This window comes from Hemicordylus capensis, chromosome 15 (genome assembly GCF_027244095.1).
Source record: "Hemicordylus capensis ecotype Gifberg chromosome 15, rHemCap1.1.pri, whole genome shotgun sequence".
Lineage (NCBI taxonomy): Eukaryota > Metazoa > Chordata > Lepidosauria > Squamata > Cordylidae > Hemicordylus > Hemicordylus capensis.
The window spans coordinates 10,058,975-10,074,301 of record NC_069671.1 but is presented as its reverse complement, the minus strand read 5'-3'; the positions used below and the strand labels follow the sequence as shown (position 1 = coordinate 10,074,301).

General features: G+C 46.6%; 1 protein-coding gene across 23 annotated transcripts in view; it reads right to left on the bottom strand.

Moving 5' to 3' along the window:
- RIMBP2 (RIMS binding protein 2) overlaps positions 1–15,327 on the bottom strand; it is a 240,764-nt gene that overhangs the window by 27,698 nt on the left and 197,739 nt on the right. For all 23 annotated transcript variants that reach the window (XM_053279070.1, XM_053279076.1, XM_053279081.1 and 20 more), the window contains 6 exons: positions 12,443–12,519; positions 11,289–11,398; positions 9,878–10,687; positions 4,494–4,645; positions 2,468–2,929; positions 551–700 (listed from right to left, as the gene is read on the bottom strand). In XM_053279070.1, coding sequence (XP_053135045.1) covers positions 551–700; positions 2,468–2,929; positions 4,494–4,645; positions 9,878–10,687; positions 11,289–11,398; positions 12,443–12,519 — 1,761 coding nt within the window. The remainder of the gene's footprint in view (positions 1–550; positions 701–2,467; positions 2,930–4,493; positions 4,646–9,877; positions 10,688–11,288; positions 11,399–12,442; positions 12,520–15,327) is intronic.

Below are 15,327 nucleotides of genomic sequence, written 5' to 3'. Positions count from 1 at the left end.
AAGGGTGCCACCCTGCCACCAGATTCCGTCAGCTGGCTCCAAGGGCCTCTCACTTTCCTCCAGACCCTAGCCTCCAAGCTTGCTCCTCAATTTGAGTAGCTTATCTTATGGGCAGAGACACAGTCTGTCTAAGCTCCTGCTCCCCTTCCTCTTGCGGTTGCTCCAGGAACTCAGCCCCTGGCCTTTTCTGACTAGGTACCAGTTTCCAGACCACCCTCTCAAGTGCTGCTTCTGACCCTGAACTGCCTAGAGTCTGCCCCTCATTGAAGTCTGAAAACACTGGGAGTCCAACTGACTCTCTAGTATTTGGTCTGTCCAGCTGCTATGGTGTGTGTCTGGTGAAATCTTTCCAGTGTTCTTTGGTGTGTTCAAAATATGGAGAGGACTGCACTAGTTATTATTATTACGGAAAATATTTAATATGCTGCTTTCCAACCAAGTGTTCCCAAAGCAGCTTATAATGCAACATGCGGAAGAAAACAGTACATAGAACTGAGCAACCACTTTACAAGGTCTCTTTGCACAATTAGCTGCAATTCTCACTAGTTACCTGCTTCCCAAGCTCAGAGCCTTTTAAGAAATCATCCACTGAAGCCCCTCTCCTTTTGACACGTGGTGAATCGTAGCCATCTTCTTCTTCGTCGGAGTTGGCGTAATGCATGGCGTTGCTCCTGTCACTAAACACGCTCCTCCTTTCCAGCTGTAGGATGGAGCACAGAACACTATGAGGGAGGCCTCCCGCTTAGGGGTGATGGAAACCAGATTTGAGGTCTCTGTGTGGGGGGAAAGTCCACAGCAAGACCCCAGGTTATGCCTCACCAAGATGCCAAGCAATGCCCTCTCACCACCCTAGGCAGCTCTTTCTTTCTGGCCATGCTGGAAACACTCCTAGAATCTTAGTGCTGGAAAGGACCATTAGGTATTTTAATACCTAATATTAAAGGTATTTTAGCCCCGCCCCCTGGCTCAGTGCAGGCAACTGCTACAACATACAGAAAATGGGAAAGGTAGGTACCAAATGCAGCTGCGAAACATGAAAAAGGGAAGTACCTTATAGAAGTTGCAGTGCAGAGCAATATCAATGGGAAGATAATATATACAGAAGTGAAGAGTAAATATACAGTGCACACCACCCTTCCCGTTTTCTGCCCATTGGGATAACGAACATTGTATACTTACTCCAGAGCCACCTAATGGCGCAGCAGGGAAGTAACTTGCCTAGGGAGCAAGAGGTTGCTGGTTCGAATCCACGCTGGTATGTTTCCCGGACTATGGAAACATATTGGGCAGCAGTGATAAAGGAAGGTGCTGAAAGGCATCATCTCATACTGCACAGGAGCAGGCAATGGTAAACCCTTCCTGTATTCTACCAAGAAAACAACAGGGCTCTGTGGTTGCCAGGAGTCGATACTGACTCGCCGGCACAACTTTATCTTTACTTTATACTTACTCCTCACTTACAGATATATTCTCTTACTGTTGGTATTGCAATTACTTTAACATCTATTAGGTACTTCTTATGTGTTTTGCAACTGCTACAACAACATCCCTGGCAGATGGTCACTCAGCTTCTATTTGAAAGCCTCTAGCAATCTACCGCTGAATTATTTCATTCCTTTAATTCCATTAGGATAAGATTGCCCAGCTCAAATGCCCCAGTGGGCCAGAACCAACCACCAAGTGGCGTTGAGGGGCCAAGATCCATTTTCTGTGCATTGTCGTATTAAAGTTCATTATTAAACATATTAAGGAAAGCAATTATTCGTTACTTGTGAGTCTTTCCCCATTGTCAAGGGACCCACAATTTTAAGTAACGATCGTGGCCAGAAAATAGACCCTGCTCAGTCGGTGCGGCCCCTGGAGTGTATGCCAGCCCCAAACAAATGTCAAGTCCTCTCCTCTCCCTACATCGCTGTTGCTTTCTAGTTGCAACCCTAGGCATGCTTACTTAGGAGCCTCACTGGGAACACTGTGGGAAGATTTCAGAGTAAATATTTATAGGATAATGCTCTAAGGAGTTTCAGAGAGGATGGCCCCCTTGGAGAAGAGGGACACTCTGCTTTTGTTGCTGCAGGACATTCCTACCTGTGGGCCAGCAAGAAGCTCCCATGGCTTGGATCTGGTCTCAGGCCGTATGTTGTGTAGGCCTGCGTTAGAATACTCAACTCCATTATTTCATTTATTTAATGATGCCATTCCTATTGCTTTGTGGCTCTCCACTTCCCAGAATGACAAACCAAGGTCGTATTAATATAAGAGGGAACATTAGATCTCCATCTATGTCAGAGCTGCATAACTTCAGCCCGCCTGCAGACATTGGCCCACAATTCCCAGAATCCCTGGTTCTTGGCCCCTGTTGCTGGGGATTGTGTGAGTTGTAGTCCAAAAACAGCAGAAGGGCCAAAGTTGTGCAGCCCTGATCTAGGCAGCTGTCAATCCACCTGTGGAGGACAGCAACTCCACTCACCCTGTTGCTTTCAGCAACCCGCTGAGCTGCTTCTCTGGCCATGGCCTTAGCAACGGTGCTGGGGACGGGTGCACCTTGTGGCTGAGGGAGTATCCGATTCGGAGAAGGAGACCTCCTTCCCTGGAGGGGGCTGTGGAAGTTGGGAGGCTCCAGTGTGTGTCCGTGGCCGGGAGCCGCCACACGGGTCTGCTCCCACGACTCATCCCTTTTTACATGCGGACATAAATGTTCGTCTTTGGTATCTGGGATGCCGGCACTTGGTAATGGCTTAGATTTGGGAGCTGGCCGAGGGTGAGGGGTTGGAGGCACCAGTAGGTCGAGAGGGATGGCAGCGCTCAGTGAGTCCACAGATTCCCCTTGAGCAGAAAGCGTCCGGACGAGGACTTCCTTGGCTTCTAGGTTCCGGATTCTCATTAGTTCCACAATGGTGTTCTCTGCTGTAGGAAATATCACTTCGGCCACCTAAATACGTGCATACAGAAGCCAATAAGAAGGGGCCAAGTTACTATTTCTGATGATGATGATAATTCTGTACTACTTTTCAACAAAAACATTCTTAAAGCACTTTGCCTAACAAAAGGAAAAAGAAAATGGTTGCCTGTCCTAAAAGTGGTTCACTATCTTAACATGAGATACAAGGGAAACAAGCCACAGTCAGTGGAAGGGACTTTCGTATAAGAGTTGAAGGGGGAGAAACCAAGGCCATCTGACCTCCTGGTAAGCCAGTGGAGTCTCGGGCAAGCTAGGTGAGAGTCATGCCCCAGGACCAGACCACAACCTAGCCCTGGCCATAAGGGGATAAGCGAACAGGTTCAATTGTGGATTGCTAACTGGTTGGAGAACAGGAAACAGAGGGTAGGAATAAATGGATGGTTTTCACAATGGAGAGAAGAAAGAAGTGGGGTCACCCAGGGATCTGTACTGGGACCAGTACTCTTTAACTTGTTCATAAATGATCTAGAATTTGGGATAAGCAGCAAAGTAGCTAAATTTGCAGATGACACTAAACTATTTAGGGTAGTGAAATCCAGAACAGATTGTAAGGAGCTCCAAAAGGATCTTTCCAAACTGGGGAAGTGGGCGACAAAATGGGAAATGTGGTTCAGTGTAAGCAAATGTAAAATGATGCATATTGGGACGAAAAACCCTAACTTCAAGTATATGCTGATGGGATCTGAGCTGTCAGTGACTGGCCAAGAGAGGGATCTTGGGGTCGTAGTGGACAGTTTGTTGAAAGTGTCAACTCAGTGTGTGGCAGCTGTGAAAAAGGCCAATTCCATGCTAGGGATCATTAGGAAGGGGACTGAAAATGAAAATGCTAATAATATAATGCCCTTATACAAATCTGTGGTGTGCCACATTTGGAGTCCTGTATACAGTTCTGGTCACCGTATATTAAGGACATTGTAGAACTAGAAAAGGTGCAGAAGAAGGCAACCAAGATGATCAGGGGCACCTTCTTTATGAGGCAAGACTACAGCATTTGGGGCTTTTTAGTTTCGAAAAGAGGAGACTACAGGGAGACATGATAGAATGAATAAAATTATGCATGGAATAGAGAAAGTGGATAGAGAGAGATTTTTCTCCCTCTCTCACAACACTAGAACCAGGGGTCATCCCATGAAACTTAAGGCCAGAAAATTTAGGACCAACAAAAGGAAGTCCTTTTCCACACAGTGCATAATTCATCTATGGAATTCTCTGCCATGGGATGTGGTGATGGCCACTAGCTTGGATGGCTTTAAAAGAGCTTAGACAAATTCATGGAGGACAGGTCTATCAATTGCTACTAGGCTGTTGGCTGTAGGTGACCTCCAGCCTCCTAGGTAAGGTGCTTCTCAATACCAGTAACAGGGGAGCAACAGCAGGAGAGAGGGCATGGCCTCCCCACTTGCCTGTGGGCTTCTCAGAGGCATCTGGTGGGCGACTGTGGGAAACAAGATGCTGGACTAGATAGGCCATGGGCCTGATCCAGCAGGGCTGTTCTTATGTTCTTAATGTTCATTAAGTGGAAAATGTCACCTACCCTTTGACCTTTTGCATAAACACCAAAGCCAGTAACGTTGGCTCCATTGGAGGTCCCTGTTGCCGTCAGAGTTGGCGGCTTCCATGAAACCAGTATAGTTCCTGGTGTCGGCCCAGCTTGGATTCTAATGTCTTGAGGGGGGGCCGGCGGACCTAGAATTCAAAGCAAACATCCATCACCACAGCCCATTCTTGCCTTATTTATAGAGGAGATTTGGGGGCCTGCCTTTCTAATCAAACATCAAAAGCTCAGCGTGGTCCACTTAAGATAAAAACAACAACAAACAGATCAGAGAGAACCAATCAAACTGAAGACCTCCTGTTCTTCTAATTGTAGCAGAAAAGATCCCCAACACAGAGAGCCAGCAAACAAATAAGAATTCAGAAAACACTCACAGAAGGCCTGCCGAAACAGCCAGGTCTTTAAGAAGCACTGAAAGATAGCCTGGAAGCCCAACAGATCTCCCCGGACTGAGACTTTCACACCATAGGGGCAACTGAATCTGTGAAGTGGGCAGGATGCATAGGAAGTCCTCTCTGGTCAAGCAGTTTCATACAGAGTGTCTGTGGAGATGATCCTTTAAGGTAGAGCTGCACAACTTTGGCTCTCCAGTTGTTTTTGGACTACAACTCCCATATTTCACAGCCTCAATGGCCAATAGTCATGATAGGAGTGGCCAATCATCAGTGGCCAATAGATTATGGGAGTTGTAGTCCAACATCACAGGCTGGCCAAAGTTGTGCTGCCCTGATTTATGGGATCCTGGTCCCAAGCTATTGTTACTGAGGGTTTCCAGTTAGCTTCTTTGTTTGCTTTAAGAGCTGTGATTTTATAAGGGTTTTAACAACAACCAGCGTGATGTAGTGGTTAGAGGGTTGGACTAGGACCAGGTAGACCTCAGTCCAAATCCCTGTTTAGCTGTGAAACTCACTGGGTGACTCTGGGTGACTTATCTCACAGCCTAACCTACTTCACAGGGTGTTGTGAGGATAAACATAACCATGAACACTGCTCAGCACTCCTTAGAGAAAAAGTGGGATAGAGATGTAGTACATAAGTAATACATTTGAAGGCTGCCTTGAAGAGCTTGGAGGGGCAGGGGGTAGAAATGTTTTCCATACTAGCAAAAGTTAAAACTAAATATGCACATTTGTCACCGATGCCTACAGTGCCTCCCTCTTCCTGTCTCCAAGCCCACCATCCAAAGCCAGGACTGGAATTCGGACCTTGCGAGACAGAGCGTGCTGCAACGGAGTCATTCCAGAGCGCAGAACCCTGCTATGATGGGCTGTGGGCCAGCCTTGAAAATTGCTCTCCGAAACATTTCCGCACCCACTTCTGCATTCAAAGTTCCAATGCTACTCCAGGAGGAGCAATTAGGTGCGGAGGAGGGAAAGCTGGGATGCCTGCCAAGCTGCCAGGATCTCAGAAGTTCCTTGCAAGAACCTGAAGAAGGCATCGCAGCAACTGTAGCTTAAAAGGCCTGCAGCCGCCGAGCGGCAACCTGACGGCGGGGAGGCAAAACCATCCTTTTGCTGCTCTCTGCCACAGTCTTACCAGAATAATTGCCTGCTTAATTGGCAACTGGGACCAGTGGACTGGAAGCAGGGTGCAGTGGCTGTGGTCCCCCTTTTGTGCTCCAACAACTGGGGTAGCAAAGGGGACTGGATTCACAGCATTCCAGAAATGGACTCCGTCAGTGATGAGGGAAGTATGCTCTGTATCTACTCCAGGGAACTATCCTCTCTAGCCAGCCTGCACGTGTGGGCAAACGCTGTGCCTGGAAACTGGGCTCCAGGACTCGGCAAAATCTTTGGGACAACTGCATTTATGTATCATCACTGGGAGAGCACAGCAGCGAAGAGTGTGGAAGCCCCAGAGACTGTTGCATTGGTCTGACAAGTAACAGGAACCAGGCCGGAGTCTGGGCGAGAGCAGGACCTGAATTGAATTCAGCAGATCAGGAGCAAAAGGAGAGACTTGGTTTTTAGAATCTGGATGACCCTACTGGCTTCCCAGGCCAGGGAGTCAGTGTTGGCATCTGGGGAAGCCAGTAGAGTATCAGTTACAGGGGAGCAATGGTAGGAGACAGGGTATGCCTTCATCTCCTGCTTGTGTGGTTTCCCAAGGTATCTGGTGGGCCACTGTGGGAAACAGGTTGCTAGACTAGATAGGTTTGGGGCCTGATCCAGCAAGGTTCTTCTGATGTTCTTATTCAAACATCAGATACACAATATTTCCTGCTTTGGGTCTTGTATGATTTTTTTACAGGCTGACATTCCTGCATGGACCCTGTGGTGACCTCCCATTGAAGCACTGTCCAGAACTAAACCACCTTAGGATCAACAAAGTTGCTGCATCATGCTCCTTCAGAAGCTCCCCTGTGTCTTTCTGCGGGGGGAGCATGGATGTGTTCCAAAACCTCAGCTCTGTGGAGCAAAAATAACTGAGCAAAAGCCTCCCTGTTTGAAGGCCCTGAAAACCTGTTATCATGATAGCGCCCTTGCCACATCTCTAATTAGAACCAATTCACTATAAATAGCAGCGGGCTGGATGGAAACCTAGCCTAAAAATATCTCTGCGATTATTAAGGTCATGTATATTTCATGAGTTCTGTCACATGTTCGGCAACATCCTGGCTAAAACAAACAAGCTAAAAAGCTTACTGAGAGGAAGGAGCACCCGTCCATCTCCCACTCCATCTTAACAATCAATTCCCTTTCACTGTAAATCTGGGACTGTGCCATGCCTTCACTGCCAGACACTCAAACCTCATAAGGATCTGGTGAGGGGATGAACTAATTGGGGGTTTAAAGGTATGGAAGGTTAGCCTCCAACCTTTTACCCTGCAGCTGGCAAATAGACGTCAGGAATCCTGCTTATTTTACCCTTCACAAAACGAGGGCTTGTCTTCTGAAATAGCACCCAGGTTCAATTAGCCAAGAGAAATCCATAAACAGGAGTTTTCTGTGCATGGATCACCTTGTTGAATGTGACCCACTGGTGTGTTGCAACAGGCTTACAGACCTCTGGATCCAGAATTTGAGATATTTCTTGCTGGACAGATCTGCATCCACACTTGTGAAATAGATTGACACACAAAACCCAGAGGACCTGATTAGGGAATGTGGGAGTCCAGTCCCAGAACCTTACTTTGTCCTTCGCTCCAAAATGATGGACACTGGCTAACATTTCAACAGAATAGTCTGTATTAAGCTTAGTGCCATCTTGAACAATCTGGTCCAGTTCAGACAGTCTTGTAAACCTATGATCTAGATCAGAGCTGCTCAACTTCGGCCCTCCTGCAGATGTTGGCCTACAACTCCCATAATCCCTAAATATTGGCCACTCTACATAGGGATTATGGGAGTTGTGGTCAAAAAAACAGTTGGAGGGCCAGTTGAGCAGCACTGATCTAGATGATGGTGAATGGCTCATAGTGAGCCTTGGGTCTGAATTCCTCTTTCCTTTTCCTTCCCACACTTAACTCACAAAGCAGGAGGCGGAGGGTCGGGAGAGACTGAATACTTCCACATTTGGTTTTGAATAAACCACAGTTTCCTATTAGGCCCAAACCTGGGAATCTATAGATTATTCCACTCTGACTGGGTGAGACAAATCAGGATTAGAGTTAGGATGTGAAGGGAAACTGTAGTTTATTCAAAATCGGAAGTGAAAGCTTTTGATCTCCTTCTCTTATCATGTGGGGGGAGTGGGAATGTGTGAGTCCAAGGCTTGTCACAACTCATTCACAGTAATCTAAACCAGGGCTACACAACTTTGGCTCTCCAGCTGCTTTTGCACTACAACTCTCACTGGCCCTAGCTACAAAGGCCAATATTTATGGATTATGAGAGTTGGTCCAACATCTGGCAGAAGGCCAAAGTTGTGTAATCTCGTTCTAAACCATGGTGCAGAGGATCATCTGACCTGGGCAAGTTGCATTCCCTATGGTCATATCAATTACTGTGTCTCATGGAAGGTGGCCTGATTCCATGAGTGTCTACTTGTTCACTAAGGTCAACTGGAAAGAGTGACTCCAGTTCCAGGTTGGTAGGCACTCAGGACAGGGCCTTTTTGATGGTGACTCCCAGGATATGGTGCTCCTTCCCCCATGAGGCTCAGCTAGCTCCTTCAATGAGGCTAAGCTAGCTCTTTAGGAGAGGAGAGCAGGTCTTGTGATAGCAAGCATGACTCCCCCTTAGCTCATCAGCTTGCATATGAATGGGAGACTAGATGTGTGAGCACTGTAAGATGCCTTACAAGATCCCTTAGGGGATGGAGCCACTCTGGGAAGAGCATCTAGGTTCTCAGATCCCTCCCTGGCATCTCCAAGAAAGGGCTGAGAGAGATTCCTGCCTGCAACCGTGGAGAAGCCACTGCCTGTGTAGACAATACTGAGCTAGATGAACCTATGGTCTGACTCAGTATATGGCAGCTTCCTATGTTGCATATACTTATTTTATTAGAGGTCTTGTGGTAGCAAACATGACTTTTCCCCTTAGCTAAGCAGGGTCTGTCCTGGTTGCATATGAATGGAAGATTTGATATGTGAGCACTGTAAGATATTCCCCTTAGGGGATGGAGCTGCTCTGGGAAGAGCATCTAGGTTCCAAGTTCCCTCCCTGGCATCTCCAAGATAGGGCTGAGAGAGATTCCTGCCTGCAACCTTGCAGACGCTGCTGCCAGTCTGTGTAGACATTACTGAGCTAGATGGACCTATGGTCTGACTCAGTATATTGCTTCCTATGTTCCTAATCTCCACTTTTAGAAAGTTAAGATCACTCTTTCCTCTCACACTTCAGTTTGGGGATTCTTATGGGCTCATCTAGGGTGCTGCTGTAATTTTTTACTTTGATTGGTGGTGGCTGAAATTGGATTTTAGTGTTAATGATTGTTCTGCACTTTAATGTTTGTTGTGCCCCACCTTCAGTGCCTTTGGTAGAAAGGCAGCATTTGGGTTTTTAAATAAATAAACGAATGAATGAATCTGTGGATTTATTCTACAAAATCATTGCTAAGATGAGTTTGGGCTCAACCTGTCGAACATTTGCATCCAGCAGAAGATGCCAATAACAAAACTCACTAAGTCAATGGTTCTCAAACATGGGATCCCATGATATGGTTGGACCTTTGGCTGTTGTAGTTGTGGATGATTGGAGTTGCAGTCCGACAACATCTGGGGAGCCAGTTTGAGAACCCCTGTGCCAACCTTGTTACAGTTTAGGGACCTGAGCTACAAAATTGTGGCTGTCACAGCTGCCCTGTATTTTAAGGGAGTTCGGCATTTACAGCATTGCTGCTTGCTAGCCAAGAATAAAGCCCAACATTCACCAAGATAACATTTAAAAAAGAAAGAAAGGGGAAAAAACCCAAAGCCAAACCTGCGGGCAATGTCGAAAATTCTATGAAGGCTTCTTTTTTTTCCCGTTGCTCCAGTGGGAGCTGCCAGGGCATCTGGTGAGGCTTGGCTAAGACCTTCACCTTGTAGGCCATGTTCGGCTTCAGGTTAAAAAACTGGTACTTGTATCTGGCAGCCTTGACGATGTCAAACTCCTCTTCATTCAGGAAGATCACGTGACTGTAATTGCTGTTGGTTGGGAGCCAGGAGAGCTCGGCGGAAATCTGGGTGATGTGGTCCACCTTTAGGTGGGAGGGTGCCACAATGACATCCTTCCCCACTAACAAAGTGCACTGCAGCTCGTCAGAGTGGCCCCGACTCGTGATGCTCTGGATCGAGATGCGATAGGTGCAGGTAGCAATGTTAAGTTTTTCAATGAGAGCTTTAGTTCTGCTCCCCAGGGCCACGCTCATCCGTATCTCTTTGTCTACCAGGACATTGTAACTATGAATGGTTCCCCATCCGGGTGGCACAACCGGAGGCTCCCAGCCCACAATAACACTTTTGGCTAGTTGTTTGATAAGGATAATTTTCCTGGGATAAGGCACAATGTCTTCCCCGATTTCGTCAATGTTGACATCCAGGGTCCCTGCGCCATTGCTGACGACGCCGGGCTCCAAGTGCAGCGGGGCAGTCTGCAAAAGGCCATCTCCTTCCAATGCGTGGCTAGTGTGGTTGATGTAATTCTGGTCCTGCTCGCTGCCCACCCCACTTGACTGACGGGATTCATTGTCTTGGACAAAATCTACAAAGTTGGAAGGGACCAGACCTCTCTGTCCATCTAGGAGTTCACCTGGTGGGGAAAGAGAGAAGGATGAGAGGAAGGCAGTCCCAAGGTTCACAACTGAACGGCACAATCTGTGTCACCATGCCATGGATGCGCCATATCTTTGCAACTAACTATTACCTGTTTTACACATATGGTAGAATGAGGTGGTAGAATGGCCTCTGCCAACTCAGACTGCGAGGGGCGGGATTCCAACTTTGAATGCTCCCCTTTATTCATTTCTTTTAAGTCTCTGCAAGCAGAAAGCTAGCAGGCTGGGTTAGGACCTCTCTTCCTGGTGTGCTAGATTTCTGCTTGCAGAGACTTTCTATACAAGGGAGCATTCAAAAATGGTTTCCCTACCTGCCCTATGAAGTGCTTTGGAGTACACTCTGCCATTTCATTCTCTACTCAAATTGTTGCTTGTGTGAACTATGCTACGTTCACATTTATGAGTGTGCAAGGAGACACAAAATTAGTCTTGCTGTCATTTTGCCCCATCCTATTTTGCCCCTAAAAGTCTGCAGCCCTACATTTGGGTCAAACAACTTTCTCCGAACTTAGTATGACAAAGCCACCATACGCTATACCCGGTCGGAGAGAGAAACAAAAGCTATCACCAACACACCTTCATAGAAGCCATCTTCATCCATGTCGCCATACACATAGAGGTATTTTCCTGCTGTGAGGGGCAGCTCTGCTTCAGGGTTCTCATTTGGTCCATCAAACGGGTTGTAACTAGAGGGAAACACAGAGGGCCTCTCTTCCATATCAACTTTGAGGGATGTCACACACACCATATGATGCTGCTTGTGTGTTGAGTCACTCTACTGGTATAACCAGCAAAATACAATCTGTTCTGACTGGCAGTGGCTCTGCAGTCAGGAGCCAGTAGCTCTCCATTCTAGGCTAAAGCAGTCATCTTTCTAGAAGTCTTTTTAACTGGAGATGCCAGGGATTGGACATAAGAACATAGGAAGCTGCCTTATACAAAGTCAGACCATTGGTCCATCTAGCTCAGTATTGTCTACACAGACTGGCAGTGGCTTCTCCAAGGTCACAGGTGAGAGTTTCTCTCAACCCTATCTTGGAGATTCCAGGGAGAGAACTTGGAACCTTCTGCATGCAAGCATACAGATGCTCTTCTCAGAGGGGCCCCCTCCCCTAAGGTGAATCTCTTCCAGTGCTCACACATGTCGTCTCCCATCCAAATGCAAACCAGGGCAGACCCTGCTTATTGAAGGGGACTATTCATGCTTGCTACCACAATACCAGTTCTCCTTCCAAAGTCTGTTGAGGTATTGCAGTGAAGCAGATGTCTATACATCTAGTTGGCTGGTTAAAAGCCAAAACAGTTAAATTCGCTAAGGCGGCAATCCTATACAATCCTACAATCCTGAGCCCTTCTGCATGCAAAGCATGAGTTCTGCCACTGAGCTATGGCCCCTCTTGCTATGGTCAAAACAACCACAGGAGGGAGGGGGTTACTGCTCTCTTGCCTTCACCCATGTACACCCGCGGCTACACTCTACCCTTCCCCAAGTGGCCACCCAGCAAGGGTACCCGCTAGCCTGCCCCTCCCCAATGCCTGGAGTAACTTGGAGAGGTTGGGGAAGGGTAGACACAACTGCCACAAATTCCCCAAGAAAGCCTGTCACTGTATGTCTTCCTGGCAGACATACAGTCATAAAGTTTGGTACCAAGGACCAAACTTTCAGTTTAACCAAACCTTGAAATGAAGATACAACTCATACAAAACTATATTTGCCGGGGCAGCGTTACCTATATCGGGCGATGCAAAGATGGACTTTCCCCGAGTATCTCTGCTTTGAGGTATTAGAATTCCGTTCATTATCCATCTGCAGGAAGAAGAAGCAAATGGGATGGTTCTTCTGCCTCCACACACATTTTGTCACATCAATCAAGCTAAACAGGTCTAGGGCAGGTCAGTGCCCGGACACCCTATGTACTGTCAATACCATGATGGGTGGGAAGGCAGGATATACATGCAATGGAATAAATAAAATCAGCACCAGGATGGGGTGGATCCCAAACTCCCAGTGCACAAAGTTCTAGTCTTGCCCTCAGGAGCAACAGTCCTCCTCCTATGTGTCAACCCTTCAGATATTTGAAGATGGCTATCATAACCCTCCTTAGCCTTCTCTTCTAAACACGCCCAGCTCTTTCCAGACCCCTCACTGTCTTTGTTGCCCTCCTCTGAAACTGTTCCAGTTGAGCAACATCCTTCTGAAAAAGTGGTGCCCAGAACGAGACACAGTATTTCAAATGAGCTATGGCCAGCACAGAATAGAATGAAATAATTCCTTCTCATGATCTGGATGCTATGCCTTTGTTAATGCAGTCTAAGAGCGCACTGGCATTTTTAGCTCCTGGATCATGTATGACTTTTTGTCCACTAAGACCCCCTAGGTCCCTTCCAAATATACTGTGGCCATGCTAGGTCTCCCCTCTGACTGGCAATGACTCTCCAAGGTCCCATCCAGATTCCTTACCCCATCCCTAATACCTGCGAGACGTTTACGAATGATACCAGAGATTGAATGAATGAAGGAAGGAATGAATTGTGCCTGGAACTTTCTGCATACAAAGCACACATTCCACCACTGAACTAAGGTCCCCTTCCCCATCTGCATGCACCCCTGAAATGTATGGCAAAGTTTGCACCCAGCCAGGAAGTCACTGGAGACGGTGACACAACTTGTACAAATGGTTTTACCCTTCCTCCTGCTTCTTGCCACCTACTCTCTATCCAGCCAACGCCCATAAAATCAAGTGTGTTTTGACCATTGCTTCCTCCCACGCGAACTCTTTACGGGCCTGTGGAGAAACGCATACAGGCCTTCCCTCTGCCATGCCAACGTGCAATAGAACTCATAACTGATCCCATAATGAATACTTTGGGAGTGTTTCCCCCCACTTGCTCTCAATCACTAAGAGGTAAATGGACGGTATCTTTGTGGAATGAGGCTAGCTTGCAATTTCAGAAATTGCCATGTCAAGTGCCTCATTGTTGGGCTGACTTTTCAAAGCTGGGTTTCTCCTGAGGCATTCAACATAATGTAACTTTATGCCCTCTTGGGGACAGTACCACTGAGCATGTCTGGAGCCAAATCCCCGTGTGAGGCTCTTATGTGCCCCATAATTACCAATACAAAAGGCAAACAAGAAGCAATTCCATTTTTTAAAAGGCTCTGTTGGTGGAGGGAAGGAGGTGTGTGTTAAAAGGGAAGCACAACAGAAGAAAATTCAACCTGAGACTCTGTGCAGATGTCAGAATTCCACAGAGTGGAACTGTGCTGTATTTTCCTGAATCCAAGACTGGGTTTTTCCAAGTTTTTATTTATTTGAAATTGGGAGGTTGTCTTAAATTCAGAGACCTGTTGCTTTTGAGTAAGTGCAGGTTTAACCTGTGTTTAATCTCTACTTTTTTAAGGGGGTCGTCTCAAATCCAGATTCATTTTCGATTCAGGTAAATGTGGCATGATAACACCATCTCTACACACAGCAGACACCTGCACTTTTCCTCTGGCCTATTACAGCCTCTGGGTTTTGTGCCATTTATTTATTTATTATATTTGTATGTCACCCCAAAGGGCCATCTCTTTGTGGTTTAAAGCAACATAAACAAATTAAAAGAGAAATCAAAACCGTAACAGTTTCAGCACACTTAAAACTTTACTCCTTCCAAACCTAGTTTTGAGGCCTTCATTTAAACTAGCAACTATCACTTGTGCTTGGTTGGTAAAGTAAGGACTTGATCTTGTATACAGAAAGTTCCAGGTCAAACCTGGGCATCTTTAGTAAAGGTCTCTCAGGTAGCAGGGATAGAGACCTAAGATGGCCACAGTCCATGGGTCTGTCTGTCTAATTCTTTATACCACCTGATATATACATCTCTAGGTGGTGTACAAAGTTTAAAACACAATTAAACATTTACAAACTACAATAATAATAGTCTGATAAAAACAAATTAAACAATTTAAAAATTGATTTCAGTTAAAGCAGGGATTCTCAACGTGTGGGTCCCCAGATGTAACTGGACTTCAACTCCCATAATTCCCAACCAAAGGCCACTGGGGCTGGGGATTATGGGAGTTGAAGTCCAATAACATCTGGGGACCCACACGTTGAGAAACCCTGAGTTAAAGCATGCGAAAACAGGTGTGTCTTGAGGGTCTTCCTAAAAGCAAACAGAGAAGGAGATGCTCTTATTTCAGCAGGAAGCAGTTTCCAAAGTGTGTAATATTTGACACATTATCAGCCAATAGAAGAGTGCACCCAGTTCCTGAATTAGGGGAGGAGTCTTCTCCAGCTCTCACGTTGATCATGTGAACTAATATCTGAATAGGGCAGGGATCTTGGTTTGCAAGGCAAGCACAAACCTCAGTTTGCCAGTTGGAATAAGCCAGAACTATGGTTTGTCTCAAACCAGGGACTCCACAGGCAAGGAGGAAGTGGATAGAGACCTGATTCTGAGAGCTATTCCTCCTCATTCATATAATGCTGAAACAGTTTGGCATTGTTTTGGAACTGCCTAATTGTGCCTTTATGCAGCCTGACTTTTGCTTGGCCCTCCAGTGTACCTCTTCCCTAGTGGCTGGCGCACACGTCACGTTATCCACATGATCGGCCCTGGTTAGCCAACT